The sequence below is a fragment of the Streptopelia decaocto genome, assembly GCF_964273445.1.
Source record: "Streptopelia decaocto genome assembly, chromosome: 1".
In the NCBI taxonomy this organism is placed as follows: Eukaryota; Metazoa; Chordata; class Aves; order Columbiformes; family Columbidae; genus Streptopelia; species Streptopelia decaocto.
Window position 1 is genome coordinate 59,757,030 of NC_138663.1, and position 25,581 is coordinate 59,782,610.

General features: G+C 38.8%; 1 protein-coding gene across 1 annotated transcript in view; it reads left to right on the forward strand.

Moving 5' to 3' along the window:
- Window positions 1-222: 222 nt before the first annotated feature.
- The window catches only part of ALDH1L2 (aldehyde dehydrogenase 1 family member L2), a gene marked incomplete at its 5' end in the record, with an annotated part of 35,511 nt that continues 10,152 nt past the window's right edge, over window positions 223-25,581 (forward strand). The window contains 14 exon segments of the mRNA XM_082043624.1: window positions 223-303; window positions 306-401; window positions 6,199-6,340; window positions 8,484-8,718; window positions 12,314-12,479; window positions 13,329-13,430; window positions 15,096-15,185; window positions 16,219-16,353; window positions 16,669-16,794; window positions 18,205-18,296; window positions 19,173-19,320; window positions 20,070-20,189; window positions 21,368-21,495; window positions 25,122-25,272. Coding sequence (XP_081899750.1) covers window positions 223-303; window positions 306-401; window positions 6,199-6,340; window positions 8,484-8,718; window positions 12,314-12,479; window positions 13,329-13,430; window positions 15,096-15,185; window positions 16,219-16,353; window positions 16,669-16,794; window positions 18,205-18,296; window positions 19,173-19,320; window positions 20,070-20,189; window positions 21,368-21,495; window positions 25,122-25,272 — 1,812 coding nt within the window.

Sequence of the window (25,581 nt, forward strand, 5' to 3'; positions counted from 1 at the left end):
GGCTCGTGTCGCTGGGCCGGGAGCCCCTCACCCCACCGCGCCAGTCCCAGCCCCTGTGATCCCCGCCCTTCCCCCGGCGCCGGTCCCGCCGTGCAGCCGCCAAGGGGGCGGGGACTGGGGGACGCGGTAGGAGCGGCAGGTGCGGCGTTTCGGCTCCCCCACCCCCGACCCGCCTGGCCCGTCGCCGAGGGGCCGGGCGGGGGCGCGCCGCCGGGGCCGCGGATGCAGGCGCTGGCGCGGCGCCAGCAGCATCGGCGCGTGTTGCATCAGACGAGGCGCTCCGCCGCGGTGCCGGCTCGGTCTTTCGCCGGGCGGCCGAGGGAACAGTGGGCCCGGCGGCGCTCCGCAAGATGCTGCGGACAGGCCCTCGACTGCTGCGGACCATCTGCACGACGGCCGCGGTGAGTGGTGCGGGGCGGGCAGCGGGGGACGTGAACAGCCCCACCCCGTGCGGGGCTGTGCCGTGTCTTGCCCGGGAGAGAACGGCGGGGGCTGCTCCTCGGCGTGCCGGGCAAGCATGGGCCGAGCGAGGAGAAGTGGCGGTAAGGGTAATTTTTCAGGATTTGATCCGTATTATCTGTGCCGGGGTTTTAGTAAAGCCCGTACAGGCACGGGAATGTCAGCGGGGCTCGGGGGGGGGGCTCGGTTTGCGTGCAGAAGCAGCATCTTGCCCAGCGGGATCGCAACCATCATCGGGGCGCTGCGTCTTGCAGGGATGCGGCTGGAAGCTGCAGGGAGCGGGCACCAGCGATGCCGCGATAACCCCCGGTAACTGCGTGTCGAGAACAATGTGAGCGTGGCTGTTCGCTGCCTCACGCTGCATTTGCCCTGTGAGAAGGTGAAGGTTGCCTTCTCAGTTGGGAAGGACCATGCCTGTTCCCAGTGCTGGAGAAGGAGCCCCAGGCTTTGGCCTAGGAGGAGTGTTTAGTTTGTGACCTTCTCACCACCAGTGCCTAGCTCTGGGATGGTGAGTTGCTCGGGGTTGAAGTTGATGGCCTAAATTCCTTTGCATCCCATGGTTTAGTTTTTTACAGCTCTGCACATTTGTTCCAAGCTATTCTTTATGTCCTGTTAAACATATAGACTGCAGAACTTCTGCTCCCTGAAAGCCGTGCCAAATCCAAATTATCCAGATGTGTAGGTCTGGCAAGCTGAATGGGGCTGAGAGATTTTTTCTTTCCTGAAGACTGTTCTTTGTTTCATGTTTGACTGCATGTTTTAGAGTGAGGACAGCAGCCCCGCTAAGGTATCTACATGGAAGGGCTTAGAATAAAGAGAATTAACACAAGCATTTTGGAAATGCAATCAGCAGTGCCAAAAAATGCGAACGAATGGCTGGTGATAACACATTGCCTGTAGATGTGTAGATGGGAGGGGAGGCTCTACAACAGGTTTCTGTTTGGAGGCACTGGAATTTAGCACATGTCGGCGCATCCCCAATAGATATAAAGGTGCAGTACTGCTTTTCCAAAGAGATGTAATTCAACATTCATTTTTTAAAAAGTGTAACATATTAAAATACTAGCTTCACCAAATTCTTATCCATAATAAATAAAATATTGTAATCTTTTGGATAGTAAGCTTTGCAACCAGAGTAGGAGTTACTAAATGTTAGCCTTCAAGAAATTTGATTAGAAAAATGATAACAAATTGAATGTTAGATACACATACAAAAGAAGCAGTAACAGAAAATTATTTTTATCTATGAAATATTGTCCTAGGGATAGGTTTTGTAACTTTAGACTCTTCTGAGAAAAGAAAATGTAGCTCTTGGACTTGTCTTCCATTTTTAGGAACTAGAACTTGACAGGATAGTTACCAGCATTTGGCAGAGTGCTTTTCTGTGCAGTGCTTAATTCTATTTATTAGTTTTATTTTTGGTTAGGTGTTTTGGAGGAAAAAAAGGACCAACATGGAAGCAAACATTAAAATACTGTATATCTTTTTATGACCCATTGTAAAATAAATTCCAGTACTGTATCAACAGATGATATGGCCAGAATTTTTAAATAGGGAAGTTAAACTTAAATCTGTGTTTTCATATTGAGGCAGTGAAAAAATAATGGACTTTCAGACGATTTAAGTATTCAAGATAAGACTGCTTGTACAAGTAGTTCTCAGGTTTTATGCTCATTACGTTTGTCTTATTTTCTTCATCCAAATTGGGAGCACTTGAGTCAGGGAAAGAGAATTACTATTCTGTGTTACAATCTGTGTTACCGAATTACAGTAGAGTGAGCACCAGCTTCTAAATTCTTACCTTTTGGTATCACTGTCATAATAACTACATTGTCCTATGATTAATAAAGTAATAAAAGAAAGGCCAGATCTCTCTAAGCCACTGGAACTGCATTGTTTGCCATAACTCAGAAGCAAAAAATGCGCTCTGATACTGCAGGACCATTAACCTTCCCGTGTATCTGTTAAGAAGATAATTCATGTCCATAGTCAGCCAGGCAACTGCAAAAGAAATCTAATATAGCCTCTTAAGAGAACTAATAAAAAGTCTAATCTTTGCATGTGTTAGTGATAATGAGCCAGTATCCATCTGGCACATTAATCAACAACAAGGTTGTTCTACTGTTCTTGAACGAGCTTCCTTTCTACAGCTTCTTGCTGAACTCTAGTGATGGTACACTGGCCAAAATGTGCCATTTCCGTAAGAAAGAAAATACCAAACTGTTTTTTCATTTCTGTGCAATCTTATAGAACTTTCTGGTTTAATTGTGTCTTAGATCCATATTAAAGTCTCCTAAAAGGACTTCCCATTTTCACACGTGTAACTCATCTTACATAAAAAGGCTTGAGGAGAATTTTAAAAGTAAGATACGAGGTGGCTGTAAGATCTCATGCAGTTGCTCAACTGTTATTTTTCAAATAAGAAAAAAAATGAAGGATTGCATTTGTGGTCTGATGGTACAAGACCTTCCACATATGGAAATTCTTTTTTGTGTTTTTACTCAGTAGAAATCCTGTGCATGGCTGATTAGTGGGTTTGGCTCCTGCTTTCTACTGGTGACAGTGTATGTGTTAATGCACTACAAGCAAATTTCCACATCTAAGCCAGATGTTAATAGAAATCACATAATGCACATGTACTATTCATTGGAGAAGCAACTCAGGAACCACTGGTCATAGCACAATTAGCAGGTCCATCTTGCAATTGAAATCAGCCCCCATTTGTGAAGCTTTCTATAAGTGTGAGGCAACAGAGCTGATTTACTGCCAAGCTAATCTTTTGTGCATTGAAGAAATGGGACTTATCCAGTCTGCAATATTCTCAATTTTGCGAGGTTTGGGAAGTTTTTTTTTTGCTCCTTTTGGGACTGTTCTCTCTTTGCTTCTCACCACTTCTTGACTCAGTTCCACAACTTGCACAAATTAAGCATGTGTAGCTTTACTGAAGCTCTGTTGATTTACAGCAAATCATTATTTGGAACTGGAACTGGTATGCAGTTACATGTAATATGAGAATATGATTTATTCACAGGGAAACATGAACTAAAAGTGAAGTTTAGGAACAGAGTATGCATATGTTATTAACACTTTGTGAATAAGTGGAGAAAAAGTAGCTCTTAAAGTGGTGAGAAATTTGAACTGAAAATTACAAGATTGGCCAAGTATCAGCAAAACAACAGAGTATAGCATATTTTAGAAGTATTTTTAAATGGAGGTTGGATACATTCATGAAAGCAATAGTATGATGTGATTGCTTGTGATGACAGAGAAGTAGATTTGTTAGCTAAAGAGAACCTTTCCAGTCTTGTGTTTTTACCGAGAGATGTTAACAAAAGGACAAAAGCAGAATAAGCAAATCTCATCTGGACTATCTTTAATATTTCTTCCACATACTAGTTGGGCTGCCACTGTAAATTAGGACTGTATAGAAATCAGTTGATTTCATTACATGCCAAACATGTTCAGTGATCCAGCATGTTAATTTTTCTTCAACTTGCCCACTAGACTTAAAATAATCAGGAAAATCTGGTGATTATTTTTCATAATGCAGCAGCATTTTGCCTGTAAAATCAAAGATCTCAGTCATAAAGCATTGGTAATGAGATCTACCTGCATCCATTGGGCCTTGCAAGATAAGTATTCCAAGAGTAAGTTTTACTCTTTATAATTCAGAACACAGTTTTGTCTTTATCAAGAACAAAATAGTGGACATATTTTAGGCATCACTGTCAGCAATGCAGCATTTGTTAGGTGTATTATTATCACCAGTCTCATAGACGTTTTCTACCAGCCAACTATAACAATCTGACTTTGCAAGAGCCTGAGTTGTGAGTGCCTTTGCATCTTACTACTTGTTATTAACACTACTGCAGTTGCAGAGGTGCTGACTAATACCGTAATACAGTTTTACTAAGCAGTTTCATTGTGAGGGAAAATATCATCTCTGGACAAATAGTTATTACCTGTTTGTTTATATATAAAATAAAATGCATGCTTCGATATTCCTATAATGGAACCTACCAATTCATAACTTCCTTTTCTAAGCCCAACTGCACAATTAAAATGTAACTTGAAACCAGCAAAATACATGCATAATATTTCAGATGTAAAATGAATTGTAATGAAATGGACTGTGTTTTTGAGAAGCCTGTTTTTCAGGACATTTCTTTTTGTCATAGAATTTGTCATATGATCTGATGGACAGTCCAGACCATCTGATATCCATCAATAACCCGCCTAGTCAAGATATTGTCATGTCCCAGCCACTGTAAGAAAGGGAAAAGAGAAGGGACGAGAAAAACATACAAGTGCCAACATACAGAACAAATGCCAGTGGTTAAGATATTCAAACAGTGCTTCGATTCCTCTTTATCATCCTGAGCTTATGACATCTAATGGGTCATTCAGAAAAAATGGCAGTCAAAGTCCAGTTGGGAAAGGTGAAGTTAAGGATAAAGGTAGGGAGTATGTGGATTTATTTTCTGCCTTTCATTCAGGCCTCTGAAGAGGAGGGATCTTTAATGGTTTGAGTCTAGGAATAGTTTGTACCAGATGCAGCTTTGGGGAAGGTAAGTTTGCTGTTTATTCTGTGTGAACAATTCCTTCATAACCAGGTGTGCAGGTCCATTTGTTTTTTGAAGGTTTCCAATTTTCAGTTTCCAGAAGCTGCTGAAAAATGCAAACACAGTTGCTTTTAGGGACAGTTTCGCCCTCTGCCAGCACCTGTGTGCTCATTCCTGCTCCTCTGCTGGACCTGTGTTAGGACTTGTGGCAGTGCAATGAACCAGATTAGTGCATAGATCCAGTGAAGAATGAGCTACGTTTTCTCAGGTTCATGCCTAACCCAGTTCTTGCAGCTACAGGAACACCACTTTCTGGCATAAAGGAGGTGTTAGAGGCAAGGGACTGGAGGCAGGGTGGGAGAGGAGCACAAGTGTCCCCTAAATCTAAAGAGACTCTGAAGGTATTAGTAGTTTTCTCAGGATGCAAGCACTTGAGTAACATAGCAGTACATGATATCCTGATATGATAGTAGTGTGGTGATTCTAACTATCCTAAAAATAAAGAGTTGAGGCAGCTGCTGGCACCTACTCAGTTTGAAGAAGCTTAAAAGCAAGTGAACTGGGATGCAAAGGCAGAAGGCAGTGGAAGTCAAACAAAGGAACCTTGCAGTGTTGCCTTGCAGAAAGATCAAATGGGTGATCATTACCTTTAACTTGCAGGAACAATGCAAGTGAGTCTTGTTTAGCCTATAAGTAGTAACCACAAATAACATGCCAACGTTTAATTATAAGGATTTAGAGGGTGTGTTTCAGGTACCTAAGTTATGCCTAGAAAAACAGCTTTATATATCTGTTTAAAAATATATTTTTAAATTTCTTATCATATTAATTCTGACTATGAATAAGATCATGCAGCCTGTTATGACTCTTTTAACAAGCAGTGGGTCTGTCTAATGGAAATAACTCGGAAAGCAATATAGACATAAATAACAGTATCAGATGATACTTTTATGTTGTGTTCTCTCTGAATTGTACATTTCTTGTCATTAATTTCAAAAAATAGATCATTATTCTTTCAAAGGTGATTGGGGTAGAAAGATGTTCATCAAACTGAGCATGGTTCAAGAAGGAGCAAGAAAAAAACATAAACCACAATGTGGTTTTGTTTGTTTGTGTGTTTGTTTGTTTGTTGTTTTTTTCATCCTAGAATATGGCTTGTTTTAATTCTTTTCACCAGGCTTACCAACATAAGCTAAGGCTAGCCCTTATAGGTCAAAGTATATTTGGACAAGAAGTTTATAACAAGCTGAGAAAAGAGGGCCACAAAGTTGTGGGAGTGTTCACAGTGCCTGACAAGAATGGACAAGCTGATCCTTTGGGTAAGTATAACCTTAATCTAAATGTTAAAATTACAGGCATACATAACAAACTTATCTTTTCATGAGAAGGTGATATTTATATGGGAATGGGTTGCATATATTGCCTTTATTACACTGGATTCAGCACAAGAATTATGCTTCAACAAACAAAAGCCCAAGAACTGGTATAACCTTGCTAGCTAGTCAGTATTAAGAGTTGTTTCTAACCATACAGGGCCATACATCATGAAATTAAAAAAATTAAAATTATCTGAGTACTTGATTTGAATGCACCTCCTAGAGGTAATCATCCTGAACTTGATCTGTATCTTAAAGCAAATAGCTGCTGAGCCTGTGCTCAAGCACAGACGTCTGCCACCAGTTTCACTGTGCTGTCTGGGACAGTCCAGGCATGGAGCCAGGACTATTTATCCCTGGATTTCTGCCCTTTCTGATGAGCTTGCCTGTGGCTGTGTACCTGCAGAGCCTATTTCTCTTCCACCTGGACTATAGGAGACCCATTGAAAAGGGTAAAGGAGGCTTTGTTCTTCCTTTTACCATTGCCAAGATGCATAAGATTTGCTAGACTTCCTAAAGAAAGAGTTCTTGCTTGACAGATACTCAGAATTGTACTTACACAGCAGAACCCAGTGTGACAACGAAGCTACTTTGGAATAATCTGAATTGTAACCTCTTTTTTTTTTTTTTTTTCAGTGGCACAAAAATAGTGAGTTAATAAGATTAGCAAATAGAAGTGCCAGAATGGTATATACCTTTAGTCCAGACATGTATTTACAGTGAGGGAATTAAAAAATGTAAATTTTGCTCACCTGGGCTATGGCATTCCCAAACTAGCATACAATTCTCTACTTTATTACATTCCTTAACTCCACCTCATTAAAAGATTTAATCACACTTAGAAGAATCAGAGGACGTAACTATTAGTTTAGAAAAGGACAAATCAACTATCCAGCTCTGGAAGCATACCATAATACTTGGTGACATTATATAAGGTATTGTTGTGTACTTATTACACTAGCAGATGTAAATAAGCAAATCTTCCACTGATTTCAATCACGTATTTATTTTAACTAAACCCTAGAAGTAGTTTGTTGCTTTCCTAATGGGAAAAGAACACTATTAAATACTTTGTTGCCTTTTGCTTCCAGATGACTCAAACACCTTAAGTCTCAAGTGAAATTTGCTAATGTTTCTATATACTCGAACAGCAATGATTTTTATTTCTAAAAACAGTTGCAGTACACACTAATTTTCATGGAATGGTATTTAAGTAAGTATTTACTTAAAACCTAAGTTAATAGGCTAAAGATGCTTCAGGTCAATCTCAAGATCCAATTTCAGAAGTAAAAAAAGAAAAAGGAAAGTAATAAAATGTGTTTAGAAATATTAATTAGATCAGTTTTCAAATCTCTTATTTTCCCTTTTCTTCCTGTTATACACACAACTCAACAGATGTAGAGTTTGACTCCACTCTCCTGCTCTCTGTGATGAGTTATTAAGCAGTTGCGCAATGAAATGTATCAAGTACCTGAAAAGTCTCTCTGCAATTAGTACAGGGGTTTTTTGTCACTTTTGAGCCTAATTTTAGGTGTAGCTGTGTGTCTCACAGATAAATGAAAGCATATCCAGAAGACATCAGTAAACAGAATTTTGGAGAAATGCCTGAAGGCCTCTAGCATCTCTATTATTTGCACCACATGGCAAAATGATGCTGACATGAGTGAATCTTAGTTGTACGTAGTCATATTCACATACAAATTGCTGAAGTCAAAAATTAAGTTATGCTAAACCAAAGCAGTTACAGACAAACATGATGACCAGACAGGAAATGAAATGTCACTTTTAGGTGGTCAATAACATTCATCATTCTTTTCTGCTTTCATTGGTACTTATCACCCAACTCATAAAAGTTAACTGAAAGTTGAGACTGACATAAGCTGTAGGAAGGAGAATCAAAGACAGAATGAATAAAATATATCCAAGCACAAAGGTTTTTAAATAGCATACAAAACAGTACAAAGGGCACTCTGTAATCATACACTTGATGATCTGCTTGAGTTATCATGCAATACCTCTCTGATTTCAGTTTGAATTTTTAACATAAAATTTAAATTAAAAAAAAAAAATTGCTTTTGCCCCTCAGCACTGGCAGCGGAGAAGGACGGCACTCCTGTTTTCAAGTTCCCCAGATGGAGAGCGAAAGGCAAGCCTATCGAGGAAGTAGTTGCAGCCTACAAATCAGTTGGAGCAGAGCTAAATGTCCTTCCCTTCTGTACGCAGTTCATCCCCATGGATGTTATTGACTGCCCAAAACATGGCTCAATTATTTACCACCCATCCATCCTGCCACGCCACCGTGGAGCTTCCGCAATCAACTGGTGAGTTTTGTGCAACAAAACTCCACGTGTGTCGCATTAGGATGTTGGTCTGTACCCATTACTCATGTGAATGCTGGCACTGTCCTGTTGACTTGCAACTGCTCTGAAGGAACTTTGCTGAAGCAGCTGAGTATTTGGTTCATGAACTACCCTTCATACTTAAGATTCATTAAGTTTTCCAATACAAGTGCAGCTGTTATTCTGGGAAGATCAGTGACGTGATTTGTACATTCATATATTTTATTGACATGGGTAAATTGACAATCTGGAGTTTTCATAGGCAGGACACTGCTCTTCCAGCTCATCCCGCACAAACGCAAGGTAACTATCACGACAGGGCTTGATGCAGAGCCCAAGATTTCACAGAAGGGAAGGGAGATGGGGGAAGAGAATCCACAAGAATAAAACCTTATCTTGTGCTCCTCCTGAGCAACACACAAGGGTAGATTCAAAACATTACAGTGAAAGAACTACACTGCAATAATTATCTCAGTAGTCTCAGATCTAATATTCTAGTGACAACAGAAATGCCATTGTCACAGTGTTTAAAATCAATAGGAAATTGTCTAAATATGAAGAAACAATTTTAAAAGAATCTTATAGACAGCATTATGATTATCTAACGACACAAATGTTGTAGATTCAAAGTAAAGACATATTTTGGTGTGGACTTTTTTTGTTGTTTGTTTTGCTAAACTGAAGTACTTAAGGAGGAGTAACTTAAGGAGTAAAGAAGACTATTAGAGACATAATTAAAATCCTTCTGAAAGTGGCAGTTGTGTCCAAGTGAGTAAAATTAAAACGTGCATAAACTCTGGCAAATTAGGTGTAAAATGAGAGTAAGGCAGTCCAGAAAAGAAAGAAAGAACCAGCTTTTAAAGGCATACAATTGAATAATAACAATTTTCTCAGTGCATTCAAGGTGGGAGGTATATAGGCTGATGTACGTGTTTCATGCAAAAGAGTTGCTTATCAAAGAGAGCACCATAGTAGGAAATCTGTATTGGTATTCAGGATGGAGGAGCTTACGATGTCACTACCATACAGCCATTTTTAATGTAGAATAAGTCAGAACTATTCTATTGAGCTGAACTGTGAGTAGAAGAGATTTTAAATAAACTGATGAATGAATAAGAATCTCTTCTCAGGACCAAGGGACTTTCAAGCAAAGGTTCCACAGGTTTCTCTTCCTTCAGATTGTGTTGCTGTGGGAGACTGGAAAACAGCAAGAGCAACAGCAGTTTTAAACAGGCTCAGAGGAGAAGCCAGGAAACTATAGACTAGTCAATCTGGTTTCAATCTGCAATAAAAAGTACCATTTCTACACAAATGGGTAAATGTGATAATGTGAAAGTGAGATTAAGAAAATGGGTGGTCAAATTTAAAGTTTAAAAATATGAACTAATGTACATAAGGGGAGAAAAACTAACCATATGTAAGCACAATTAAATTTAAGTTACTTGTTACTACTCAGAAAAGGGACCATGGAAGGATCTTAAGTACTGTCTGCATCTCAGCTGGAGCATGAAGGAGCTACAGAAATGCTCCAGAAAAGGCTAAAAAAAGATGGTCAAAGCTACAGAACAGCTTCCACATGATGGGAGAGAAGCCTAAGAGTCTTCAGACTGGAAAAGAGATCATTGGGAAGGAATTATGCTAGCAGTGTATTAATACATGAAAGACACGTGAAGGTGAATAAGGAATGATTGCTCATTCTTAATCAAAAGTTAGGGCAGTCAGCTAAGAGATCAGGTTGTAGGATATGACTAAAAGAGAAGGTACTTTTACTCCATATAGTCTGTTATTAAACCGTGGAACTGCACGCCCAGAGAGCTCTAGAAGGATGTTTTCATGGAGGAAAAGTTCATCAAGATCTATTTCACAGGAAGATGTAGATGCAAACTCTCTTTCAAGAAGTTTCTGAGGTGAAGGTTTCCAGAAACAGGAATGTATCCCAATGGTGAAACAGGAAAGTATCCCAATGGTGTATCACTGAGTCTTGCCCTGTTACTCATATTCCTTCTGTAATCATATGCTCCTGCTCTTCTCAGGTAAAGGCTGTTGTCCTAAGACCTTTAAACCAAGCTAAATGTTTGCCTTGATTTGGCCTTGGTTGATCATTCCTGTGTCTCACCCTCACACCCCTCGTTCTCATCACAACTTCTTTCATGTGTTGTGGCTACAGCTCTGGTGCTGATCAGAGCCTTTCCCCCCACAGTATGACTGAGAAAGCCTGTGGGAATTAGGCATGACTAAGGGGTCACCAGGCACAAACAATGGTCCTGGGCCTCTGAGGGTTTCTCATTCCATCCTTTACAGCCTCTTCCAGCTGCTGCCACTTTGTTATCAGCAGCTGTCTGTGGAGGGAGCTGGTGGCCAGAGGATGGGGCACACATTAGTTCTCATCTTGTCACCTATTCGGCATTAGGGACATTTGCCCTTGATACCTTCTTTTTCTCCAGCCATGCAGAGGACATGCACTTCTCCCCAGGGTGCTCTTTTGGCATTTGTACGTAATATAAAACAGAAGAGATGCTGCTTAAATGTGTGAAAGGTCTGATATGGGCTGGCCAAACTTCTGTAAGCTTCTGTTTTTGTGAACATGCCAACTTCCCCAGTTGTCTTTAGTTTGTCCCTCGCTCTGCACAAATGTGTGCTCTACTCCTTTTAATAATTTAGTTTTCAGTGCTTACAGTTAATAGTGATTTTTCACGTGTATAAGGCAGATCTCAGATGATCCTATCACAACATGGACTGCCAAGGGAATACTTACATGAGCTATGTCTTACAGAAAATGGCAGTGGTCTTTGCATGCAGACAAATGGTTAAAAGTGTGTAGGAAAGATATATATCTCTCTATTAATGACTGCTCCCTTAAACACACTTCTGTTTGATTATACGTCATTCTGAGGCACATGCAGCTCCAAAGGAGAACTGGAAATTTTAAGTGGCTGAAGTTCCCTCAGATTCAGAGGCAGATCTGAGCTGATGCAGACTGGCATTTGTAAGCAGTACTTTGTAATTGTCTGTTGTAAGCAGTACTATGTTCCTTCATAGCAGCTGAGAATCTGGCTGGATATAAATTCCCTTAATAACTTTCCCTCAAACAGTTGCATATCCATCATTTTCCACTCTGAGTTTAGCTCTTTTTCAGCTGTGTGGCAACTGTACTTTCCTTGCCGACCTACAGACGAGTTGTGAGCATTAGCTAATTATATTCAACTATGAATTATTCAGATAATATGCTGTGTACATGCTTCCATCTTTCAAATTATGTCATAACTATTGCACATCTTTTGCTTTGTATGTCTTACCACTCATAATACTTTAAAAATAATTGTCACAATGAACTGTTGGATAGACTCCCTGGATTCAGTCGCAGCATTTCTTATGTCACTTAGTGGAAACCACACATCAACATTGTCAAAACTGTGGGTTCCTGACTGTGAAATGGGCAATGAAACTAGTATTAAAGATAGTTAGGATTTTTTTTTCTATATACACAATGCAAATGAATGTGTAAAAGATGGGTTGATATCCCTGACTACTTTCATACTGTCTGTATTTACCATAAGGCTCTTTTTTTCATGTCCAGGACTTTAATTCAAGGAGATAAGAAAGCAGGATTTACTATTTTTTGGGCTGATGATGGCTTGGACACTGGACCAATACTTCTGCAGCGAGAATGTGATGTTGGACAAAATGACACTGTGGACGACCTGTACAACCGATTCCTTTTTCCAGAAGGAGTAAAGGCGATGGTATGTTTAGCTGTACTAAATATATCTATGTTTTAGGAGGAAAAGAAAACCGTCTGCTGGTGTTTGAAAATAAAGGTAATAAGATGCTTATATTTGGAGAGACAGAGGCTGTGGTGCTCAGCTGACTCCTGGGCTTTGGTGGAGCTCTGCTGCTTCATGACAGCTGGGGAGGTGGCCTCAGAGTATTCATTGCTGACAGCAGTCAGAGCGTATCCTGTTTCCACAGCAGGCAAGAAGTTGGACTTGTCTGGAATGTAGCTCTTTCCACACATTTTTTTGAATGTTTTTACAAAGTGAATTTTTTTACCAGCTCAGAGAGAACAGAAAGTTTGGGATGAGGTTGAAAAAAAAGGGGGGATGGTATTTTAAGTTCAGAGCTCTGGTGGATTTGCTTTGGATTTTGTATGCTTATCCTTTCATTTCATTTTGTTTTGTTTTAAAATGAAGAAAATAAATTGCATAAAAATACTCAGTGTGGATCATTGGAAGATTTTTTTTTCTCTCTCCGTTTAAATGCAGAGAAATAACTTTTTGCAGAAAGAAAAAGGAAAGAGTTGAATGCAAACATACAGAGCCATGTTCTGCTCCTGCAGACTTCAGGCAGTTGCTATATGTTTGGTGACTAGCTACTCCCATCAAATTTATCAGACTATTTCTTTGTCAAATAAATTTAAGCATATATATATATGTTAATCAGTGCAGCATTGGTCCCCTAGATTTTGGAAATTCTAGGTTTTAAAAATAAGCCAGTTTCCCTTGTGGCAGAAAGTATTTTTCTGTCATTTACAAGTACGACTGCGGAAAAAAGGCAGACCAAGCTAACATCACCTCTTTTACTTTTGCACTTAGGTGGAAGCTGTACATCTAATTGCTGATGGTAAGGCCCCTCGTATACCTCAGCCCGAAGAAGGGGCAACATATGAAGGGATCCAGAAAAAGGAAAATGCAGAGGTAGTGTTAAATAACACTGTGTTTTGCACATATCATTAGAAAGGTTATTAACTCAGATTACAATAGTAGTGATATCAAGTTAACATGAATTGTAATTCAGCTGTTTCCCCAACTCTTATTCCTGGGATAACTCCAAGGATGTGTGTAATGGACCACCAGGTTAGGTTCCTATTCCCTTTCAGCAGTTATATATATTTAGAAACTTGGTGTCCTACTTGGGATCATCTACACACAGCCATATGGCAGCTGTACCTTCAGTGGATTCTTACTATGCTACCATACTTTTACATACAGCATTGAATGAAGATAGTTCACTTTGTTTACCAACAGTCCATACTAAATTCCCTACCAGATGTTCCATGTTAGGAAAAGCAAGTGTTGGCATCTTTCCTGTTGGCACCAGGAAAAATAAATAGGTCATGTAAACAAATAACAGATTAAAAAATTATCTAAACACCCATATAAGAATTGTATTACATAAGCACCCCCACTGCATTAGCTGGATCTCCTTGTTGGTTGGGAAGGCCACCATACAATGATAGTGAATGCTGCCTGTAATACCTTCTTTTCCTTTTCTAGACCAGTGCAAGAGTTAAAAAAAAAGTTAAAAATTACTCCAACAATTTCATTCTCTTGTCCATGTGAATGTAGTCCTTTCCACCTGAAATATTGTAGGTGATGCTTTTATGATATTTCAATTTCTGCTTTAACTTAGAAAAAAATAGCTTTGTATAAGGATATTTTTATTCATCCCTATGATGTAATATATAAGGAGCTTCCTTGGAACTAGCTTGATCTCCCTGCTGTAAAACCATTCTCATTGGCTTATAACTTGCTGCTTAATATTCTTTGTGCTTAAAATGCAAAGGATACTAAGTACTTGAGTTTTGTTATTTAACAGTTCTTCTGCAACTTTCTTTAATTTATTTTGTACTTTGACTCACAATACTGCAAAGATAAAGGAATACATTTTCACTGGTGTTACATATTAAATACACATCACATTTTTAAAACATTCTTTCCTTTTTCCTGCAAGACTTGAAGGAATTGCAAGTTGTAGCAGGGATTCAATCTATGAAACAATTTCTAAAGGATTAGTAAATGATTGGAAAGTATTTTGATAAGAGTTTGTTGATTTATCAAAGAACTTAGCATCCAAGCAATTAATAGATCATTTTCAGCAGGTGATACTCCAGACGCAGACATTTATATTTATATTTATATTTATATTTATATTTATATTTATATTTATATTTATATTTATATTTATATTTATATTTATATTTATATTTATATTTATATTTATATTTATATTTATAGTGTGCTTATTAAATCTGTTAATCATAATATTATTTATGAATGAATACCTAGTAGCAAGAGTATTTTTTCATTATATTAGTGTGAGAAGGAGAATCTAGGAAAAGATATAGACTGCACAGAACACAGAAATACTAAGAGCATCCTATTTGTTAGGTCTTTGATGATTCGCCATCTGCAGATCACTCATCTTCCTTTATTATTAATAGACCAGACCCCTTCTATGTTCTTAAATAAATGAATGGTTGAGAGAGAAGGAGGGAGAATTTGTAATTCTGTAGGGAAACATTACTAAGTTGATTTATACCTAAACAGAGAAGAATTTACTGACATGTCTTGATTTCCTAGATCTCTTGGGACCAACCTGCAGCAGCTTTGCACAATTGGATTCGAGGGCATGATAAAGTGCCTGGAGCATGGGCAACAATAGATGGCCAGGTATGCTCTGAAAACTAGAAAAATATTCTTCTATATACCCTCTTTTTGAGCTTTTTTGTTATAAAGTTAAAAGTGTCCGCATACAGGTGAATACAAATGAGAGTTACATTGGAGCAGCTAGAACAGGCACCTAAACAACAGAACTGTACAGAACACAGTAGTTAAGATTTTTTTAATGATAGATCCATTTAATTCAAAGAAAGAGAAGAGCAGTATCTGAAAAAAATGGGCATGGTACAAAGCAATAAGTAAGAAGGGTAGAACCAGACTGTGCCAGTCGTTTTGGAAAGTAAGCTTGCATTACAGTATAATGCAACCCATTCTGTATAGTGGGCAACATCACAATATTAACAGCAAAATTAAACACTAAGACCTACTGAAAAAACAAGGAAGCTTTGATTTTAAAGAGAATTGGGACTAGATCATTTGCAGAAATAAATATATCTCATTTAATCCAAAATCAACTGCTTCTTTTCAATGTATTGAAACTATTATACATTTGATTCATATAGTACTTACAGAAAATATTTTAAAAAACACATTATCTTTCCTAGCTGTGATGTCCAGGTTACTTAACTATTAGCCACCTGCTGGTCAGCTGCTCCAGAAGTCTGGTTCTGCCCTAACATCCAGGAACTGTTGCTGATTTGAGAGCCCAGAGAGAACAGAGGAGCCCAAGAGGGAGGTAGCGCTCAGCATTGCCAGCGTGGGAGCAGAGCTGGACACCACTGATCACATTTGGGCTTTGACCAGTCTCTCACTTTGGGTGTGCACTGGCAGAGCTGCTTCCCTTTCCACTCTGGTTCCAGCACACACGTTGTTACACCAAACAGCTTTGTAGGTTTAGGCAGCTTGCAAAGTTTTCCATGTCCTGGGTTGTAAAGATGCAGATATAATTTTGTGACATGTTTTCTGTGTGTAGGTACTCATATTTTATTTGCATTATATAAAAGCTTCAAAACAGTATAATTTCATTATTAGAATTTTAGAGCATGTTTAGAATCTGTGCACTTTTAATTCCGTTTGCTTGTAGATGGTTACTTTTTATGGGTCATCGTTACTTGATGCTTCAGTGCCTGCTGGACAAGAACTGGAAATAAAAGGTGCTTCAAGACCTGGACTTGTAACCAAGAATGGTCTAGTCGTTTTTGGTAATGATGGGAAGATGGTAAGTGCTCACCCTGGCAAACATGAGCATGGATGGAATAACTTTAGCAAGTTTACCAATCCTCTACCATCCTATAGTGATGATTTTCTTCTCACTCAATCCATATTAATTTCCAATGTAGATGGAAATGTACTAGTACTAGGGGAGAATCTGTAAGACAAGTAGGAGTGGCCTGTGTTGTTACCTGCATCATAGCAGTTTTTGTGAAAGCCATTTATTTTACTATTTCAGTAACCATATTAATGCCTAAAAACTTTTCACGCAAGGCTGTATTGCCTCCCAGATAGTTTAAAATCATATCCTCTAATTTTTCAGGTACTAGTGAGAAATCTGCAGTTTGAGGATGGAAAAATGATCCCTGCATCTAAATACTTCTCTGCTGATGAAACAACTGCCCTGGAACTTACAGAAGAGGAGAAAAAGATGGCGGAAGATATTAGGGTAATGCCATAAACTGCTTTAGTAGGATATTACTTCAGACAGAAACATCACATACTTCTTGTTATAGGCAAGGCTTGTCTTTTATTTAGCCATGCAAATTGTTTTCAATAAAATGTACTGAAAGAGTATTGGGTTGAATCTTAAGCTATTGACATTAATTCAGATGGAACTGGGAATTCACTAGAGCGCTTACACATCCGTTTAGAAAGTTTTCTTTCAGATACAAGTGATACAAAGACAGTGATTGCAGGGTGACTTACGGTAAATATCCATAAAGGATGAAGGTGGGAGTGAGGAAAAACAAATGGACCTTCACCTTACAGCAGTGAGGTTTTCCACGCTGACAGACTTAGACAGTTCTGAAATCCTTGCCTCACTGTGGTGTTACTCACTAGAAAGTGCTCAGAGTGGTCCTGCTGGATGAGCTCCAGGGAGTCTTAGAACAGCAGTCTGAAAGGAGAATGCAGCAATTACCCCCCTGTACCTGTGCACGCCGTCTCTCTTCTGCCACAACCTCAGAAGGGGCTGCAGCAATGGAGCAGCAGGAGCTGAAAGCTCTCATGGCCAGAGAGGCACTTTGCTTCTCTTTCATGTAATCCATCCCTCTGTCATGAGTGTCAGGGGCTCAGCCAAAAGCCACATCTGTCATTAAAGTTTTGTGTCAGAGGAAGCGAGTCACAGATGTCTTCCCTTCTGCTTAACTCTGCTGCAGGGTTGGTAACTTTTGGTACAGGTTGGGCAGCTTGATGCACTAATATTTTAAGCTGCTTCTTCAAGATTACCTTGAACCTGCTTGCCAGAAACATGAAAGTTGCCTGAAGCTATGGACTACCTGAGACAATAGCAAAAAGAAATATGAACTCTTCAGTTCATGGTACTATGCCAGCTTTGAAACCTAATTATAATTAATTGAAATATTACATTACCAGCGATTTCACTGTTCACATTAGAGGAAATCTCCATCTCATGCATGCAGTTTAAACTGCTTCTGAGCTCTGCCCAAGTGTCGGAAATGCCATCAGTCCAGTCACAAAGTCCTCCAGGCTGTCCTTGCCTCTGCTGATGACATATTCAATAGTGCAATGGGAAGTTATTATTTGGAGGATAAAGATCTTCAAAGAAATGGGTCTGAAAATAATTAGCATTGTACCATTCAGGTTTCTTGCCTGATTAGGTGAAATTATGATGGACAAAATAACATATTTTGATAAGCTAATTATGCTGAAGAATTCATTGGCTAACATCAGGCCTCTAGACAGTTCTAGACTCTCTTAAAATAATCTTCTGTTAGAATCCTTTAAAATAATACATAATGTAGGCACAGATACCATAGAATATACAGTTTGGTAAATACTTCTTGCAGTTGAAGGATTATTCATTATTGTCTCCTTTGTTTTTATGTATCATTAGGCTATTTGGAAAGGAATTTTGAGCAATGTTGCTGTAATTGAGGATTCCACAGACTTCTTCAAATCTGGAGCATCTTCTATGCATGTTGTCAGGTAAACAATACTCAAAATAACAAAATTCTGAAGTCAAAGCTAATGAAAACAAAGTTGTCATAGTGCTTTTAAATCAGGGTTGATCAAGTAGTGTTAAAAAAAACCAACTCCCCGTATTTTCCAATACTCTATTCACTTTCCTACCTTTGAAAATGTGGTACGATTCTGCTCCCAAAAAAAGGAGGTATTGATGTAATCCTGCTGTTCAGGGAAATTTTTCTGTTCAAGGAAAATTCTCCTTAACTTCAGGAACATAAGCGACATGGGGGAGCAGGGGGATGCTCAAATTTGTCTGCATGCAGTGATGGGTGTCTCAGGACCAGGGGGCTGATTGGGAAGCTGAGCAAAGAATTTCCCAGAGAGAAAGAGGAGCCTTCTGTGGAAGGAATTGAAAGAATTGAGCCCATGCTTACAAGTGCATTGAGTTCATCCTGTGTAGGGTCACCTCAGTTACCTTATTTTTGCAACTCAGATATTCCGGGCTATAATATAAAACCAGCATTTCAGTTTTTTTAAAACAAGCTGATTAATGTAATTACTTATCAGTCTCATAGAGCTCTGAGTGTCCTACATACATTGTTCAGAGTAGTCCGTATACTATTTTATCAATCTATTCTATTTGCTATATATTTCCAAAAGTTTGCCTCAGAGCATTCCAGAACTGACATTTTCTTTTCCATAACACCCGCAATTAAACTAACAGATTGCAGTAAAATTCACAAATTCTATGGCATTGTCATCAGAGAAATGCACATACATATTCAAATGCATAGAAAATGGTGTCCAGTTTTGATCCCTTTTGACCTTCTAATGATTCAATTATCATAAGAATTCTTTCATTTGTAATTAAACTTATTCGTTCTTCAACATCTTTAGAATGCTAGAAGAGATCAAACAGAAATACAGTGGACTTCAACTACAGAATGAAGATGTGTATATGGCCACTAAGTTTGCAGACTTTATTCAAATGTCTGTCAGAAAATTCAGAGGAGAAGACAAAGAAGAAGAGTTAGTCATTGATTATGTAAGACCTTTTGTTTTGCCTTAATTGCTTAGTCTTTCTTGGTTTTATGGGCAGGGTAGACAATATATTTTGCTAGATAGCTTGATGTGGTAGAAAAAGCAAACAAATATTTAGTCATAGAAACTGTTCTTTTTGACTCTTTCTTTTTTTCAACATTTATATATTTGCATTTTGGAATGGAAATGTGTGTGTAATGTCACTTACAGTGTTCCAGAAACCAGGAGATCAGGAACACACAGTAGAGTAGCCCACACACAGGCAGATATTCCTGCCTCTCCTGCATTGTCCTACCAGGATGCTCCAGTCAGATGGTTCTAGACCTTTTGCGTTCCTGCAGCAAACAGTGCTAGGTATTTATTCTAAGAAACTGTTTGAAAAATTTGTGTGAAAGGAGGATTCTTTGGGTTTTTTTTAAGTTATTGAGCAAGTCAGGATTTCTTGAATTTCGGAATTAGGCATTTGACTGAAGTCCACTAAGATCACCCTTAACCAGGGCTTAGTATTGGTTTGAACACAGGGATCCAATGATAAAAAAAGACGGAAATCTGCTTAACTATCTCTGAGTATGGTCATTTGCATTCAAGGAGAATATGATTTCCAGTTCACTTTACTCTTTTGTCTGCTCCTAGAAGCCATATATTCATCCTAAAATGCATCTGGATGTGGGCTGCAGATATCAAAATCTTGTTAAGCTACATTAAAATCTTAGTTACTAAAATTTTAAATTGATTTGTTTATTTCACTCTCAGGTTTCAAAAAATGTGAACAACATGACTGTGAATATGCCATACCAGTGTTTCATAAATGGGCAATTTATAAATGCTGATGATGGAAAAACATACGACACTATAAATCCAGCAGATGGATCAGTAAGTGATTTTTAAATAAGATCATTACCAGTTTATTTCAATTTATTTGCCTATTAGAAGATCTTAAAACCTAACTGAATACTGCTAATTTCAAAACTATACAGTACACATTAAAAACCCCCTACAAATAATCTGAAGTTTCAGTTTACTTCTCAGTTTGTGTATTTTACTGTTTTTCCATTTTGGTCAAGCTGCACAGCAAAAATAACTTACTTCCACTTCAACTATTAAGTCAATATCCATACCCAGCTGTATGTTTTTCCTTGATTTCATTCTTGTTTAGTTTTGCAAACAAAAATTGCTGAAGTTTAGTTGCTAAAGAAGTATTTCCTTTAGGATATTGTATGTATTTCCTGTCAGTCATCATCTTCAGTTGTTGTTTGTTTGTTTGTTTGTTTTACAAATCTGATGTCTTAGGGCAAGTGTGACTTTCAAACGTGCCTTTAAATTCCCAGTAAGAAAAATGACTTTTCAATAGGAAAATACATAGAGTTGCACTTCAGTCCTGAACTACTGAATCTTAGTTGGGCAACTCATAACTATGAATTATAAATAAGAGAAGTGATTCTGATGCCCATGTAATTGCCATTTAATTCTGGCATAAATAGATTCTGCTGAAATCTATGCCACAGATTTCACTATCATCAGAAGTCAGACTCTGGTATTTTTCCTGAAACTCAGTACAGAATAGAATAGATGTCATAACAATTCTGTATTAGGATTTACAATGTGTGTTACCTATAGAACACAAACATCACAGAATACTGTGTATATATGGTAGTTTATGGTAACAGAAGCTCCATTCCTAAGAAATGGAACATGCAGGAATCATTTTAGCATGTTTAGATATTAGATCATATTGCCAAATATAATGACTTCCAATTTCTGTAATATCACATTGATTTTACTTACGGAAAGAGCAGCTGAAGTCCAGTAGGACAATGCACTTCACTGTGAAGAAGAAGAAAGATTTAGGAATCTGTGTCCCCATGGTGGCCTCCAAATTCTGCCACCGCGGTTGTGCCCGAACATTTTGCAGCCTGATTCACCCATTACAACTGCTGGGGTTGAGGATATTAAGTATTTGCTTATACCCAGTTGAGAAGTTTAGGAGGAAGGAGTAACACTCTGTGTCCCAGCCTTCCAGTCTGAACTAACACAACGCTGCCTTTGGACAGATCATAGCCAGTGTGTCTTCTGCTTCACTGGCTGATGTTGACAAGGCAGTGGCAGCAGCAAAGGAGGCATTTGAAAATGGTGAATGGGGAAGGATGAATGCAAGGGAAAGAGGCCGACTCATGTACAGGTATGTAAAATGTAGCTTGTGTTTGTTGCATTTTCTTAAATCTTATTGTTTTGTTCCTCAAAGAATTGTGGCATACGTTTTCTGAATATGGTGGATATTTATAATCCCACTGGCAGAGGTACCAAACTAGCTATCTTTTCACACCTTATTTACTTCAGTGTACCACCCTCGGGCCTTAGCTGGATAACTTTCATTGGGTCAGAGAAGAATCTTGTGATCTCTCACTGCCACATGTTTTAAAATTATCATTTATGAATGGAAACAAAGAATTTGAGGAAAACATATTTTAAATACTTGATGGCTTCATTAATCTATATGGGGTTTGCTGTAAGGATTGAAGTCCATGAAGTCCAGACCTTTCTGTATAAATAAGGCTAAGTTTTAAAGGCGGAGTCTATCTAGGTTAGGCAGAGACTTTTGACCTTGCTAAGCCTTCCTGTATCTGCACTCCATACAGTAAACATACAGCCACATTGCCACTCATTTTGAAATAGACTGTAACTGATGCTAGATTTTCCAGGATCATATCCCAGCATACTTCTCACCTGGCTGAAGACCCACTTTAATATATGTATTATCGTCTCTTGTGGAAGAATTGTCCCATGTAGAAACATTCTAAGCTGAATCCCACATATATCTGAGGCACTTTTAGCTCTCATTTGTATTTGTTTCACTGTGTCAACCCTGGATAAATGCCCAGTTCTCAGTTTGTCTGTGTTATTGTTTCAGCAGATAAACAGAGGTTTTGCTGAGTGAATGGTATTTTAATGGTGGGGTTTGATCCTTGAAGGCCAAGAGGTGATCTTAGGAAAACGATCATGCCAGCTAATTATTTTGAGAGCAATACTGAAGGCAGCTCATAAAAGCCCAATTACTATAGATTGTCCATACGCAGTATGACGCTTCTGGTGCCCGACGGCAAGCACGGAGAGAACACTGTCTTGCAAACTTGGGATGACTAGAAGCTCCAGACCTTACCTATAAAGAAAGACTCTTTAGTGGAGATATATGAAGAGCTTCCACTGCTTTTTCAGATCTAGGACATGCACATGAATAAGCAGAGATGAGTAAAGAAGCAGATTGCTACTCCTGAATGCCCCAGGTTCATATTTAGCCAATGTGATCATGGAAAACCAGTTGTCAGCACAGAGGAGATGTAGTAGGCAAATTCTGTTCCTATTCAGTAGGTGGAAAGCTACTAGTTACTGTACTTAACGTTGCAGTTGGCTTTAAGGAACTTAGGATCTTGAATCAACCTGGAACTTCCTGCCTCAAGGAACTCATGAAGGAGTAGGTCCTGTGTATCAAACACCTTCCTTCTGCAGGGTGCAGTCTGCAGGCTCAGCAACATTCCTGTTGGGCATCCTGGCCAAGTCAGTTGTGCTGAGGAGTCTGCATATTTATCTATAGGGAAGAGAAGGAATTTTTTTCACCTTCAAAAAATACAGTGTCCAGTAGTGTGCCCATACCCAGTACTATATTAAGCCTTCATCATGCTGTGCCAGTAGGCTGACCCTGGACCTCAGAATACACAGCAGAAAAAGGATCAGTTCCATGGTGGGCAGCTGCAGGAGGGTTGCAGGCGGTGCTTTGGGACGGCAAGGCAAAATATAAAACAGTCTGAGAGTTTGGTTGGGTGCAGGGGTAGGTTACTGCTCTCTGCACAACATCTGTGAGGATTTGGAAATGGAAGATCAATCGGATTCAGAGGTTTGGAATATGCAACTAGAAGGCCTTGTCCTCATAAGGGTTTAGCCTAGCAAGACAGTAAGGAGTCGGGAATCCATTGCCCAAAGAGGAGTGAGGGGAAATTTGATGCTGCAGTTGTGATATGTGGGTCTGTGTCCTGCTGCAGTGTGTGCAGTTGTTACAACATCAAAAGAGCTGTAAGACTTTTTACTTCATCGAGTCCTTTCGATTTAAATTCCCTTCCTCTCTTTCACCATATCCCTGTACATCAAGTAGATGTAATTATAAATTAAAAAGTATTTTGAAATGTCACTTTCTACAAGATATTGCAGGCATCTTAGCAAAAGAGAATGAAATCAAAACAGAAAAACCCGCTTGCCTCATAAATTATGTGACCAGGCCTTGGAAAAAGGCCTGCAGGACTGTAAAAAAGTTGAGCAGAAAATGGGCAAGTCAGAACTCATTAAAATTAAGCACAGTCAATCACTTAAATTTTTCAGCAGTGTGCACAGATTCAAAGCATGTACAAACTTGGGTTTAATTTGTGTTAGGAATGTAGAGTGTTTGGGAGCCCAGGTAAAGTCTGTTCTGAAGATAAACTTAAGGTCTTAGAACTACTGCTCTTGTGTTTTACATCTGCCAGTTTTGCAAGCATAACTATGTTAGACATATGGAAAATGTAACTCCCTTACACTACTTAGATTGTTCCTGGATTAAATTATTCTCTGCTTAGGTGACTGGCTCTCTAGGATAGCTATACCAGAGTGTTTATGTGCAGACACAGACATGCATTAAATGGAACCCTCTCCTTTGTCCCTGACATGCCATATCTGTTCTTTTGCGCACTATTGCTGATGCCCTGACCTGTGGCTGGGTCTCCAAGGTATAGTTAAAACAGGTATTAAAGAGCATTTTTCTACATTTCTGCAGATGCTTAAAATGGGCAGAATTTCCATAATGGAAAATAGGTTTCATACCCAGTTTTGAATACTCTTTACAGGATCTAAAATGTACTTGGTTAAGCTCTTAAAATCACATGGGAACATTGATTATCTGAGTACCAAAACACAGACAGAAGCTTAAGAAAACATTGGTTCATCTCTTTCACTGCCATGTGAGAGATCCAAGACTGAATGTAAAAATACGCTTATGCAAACAGACCTCTCTCCCTGAGCAGGGGACCACTAAAATTACAAGAGCTCATCATAAGTGTTGGGTATTAGTCTGTGCAGATGCATTTTGAGACACGCTGATAGCTGCTGTTACTCAATAATATTTACCCCAGTCTTTCTTACAGCCCACTGTGTTGCTTCACAAATCTAACAAATGGAGAACTTGAGGCCCAAGGGGACCATTGGCCAGATTTTCAAATGTGCCAAGGCATATAAAATTAAATTTGCATTACAGCTTAGGAGCTCTGTCTTTGGACATCTGGATGTTTTTGAAGCATCTAAGTAATTTAGTCTAAGTTCAGACAATACAAAACAGCATTATGAAAGTAGGTTTCTCAAATCTTAAGCTAGGATCCTGAGTATTCCTTCCTGGTACTTTTGATTACTTGACATTTCTTATGCTATTGTGTATTTGCTTTCTGATTTACTGGTTTGCTTTTCTATAATTGGCTCCTTGTAGCACAACAGAAAAAGAGTAATTATTATTTTTTCTACAAAACCATAATTGAAAAATCAGGTAAGATTTCTCAGTTCATGTCTTCATCTAGTGTCTACTATAGCCACTATGAAGACATTTGCAGACTTTAACAGGCAATTGTTCAAGCTCTTATTGATATTAATGGGCAGTGGCTCCACTGTTCCACCTACAAATTCAGTGGGAATGCTATTTTAATTATGGTTCTTTGCCATCCAGATATCACTTTAGGCTGTCAATGGTCAGATGTCACTTCTCTTTGATGTGGACTTGTAATGTTTTTATTAAAGACTTGCAGACCTGATGGAGGAACATCAAGAAGAGTTAGCAACAATAGAGTCTATTGACTCAGGAGCTGTCTACACTTTAGCTTTGAAGACCCACGTTGGAATGTCTGTACAAACATTCAGATACTTTGCTGGATGGTGTGACAAAATTCAGGCAAGTGAACATGTAAAGGAAATAATGACAGTGCTTCTCTACGTTTTGTTTTGGTTTTATTTTGTTTTGGTTTTGTTGTTGTTTTTGTTTGTTTGGGTTTGTTTGTTTTGTTTTGTTTCATTTTGTTTTGTTACACAGTGCCAAAAAGCAGTGTTAGCAAAAGTAATCAAGGAATCAAAAATAAAGCAAAATTAGAATTTTACATAAAATAGGTCTCACTGTCAATGCAAAAGAACAGTCTGCTTCCAATTGGACAATATGGATTTAGAATGCAACTCCAAATACCTAAAAAACTGGTCGAGGTGTCAC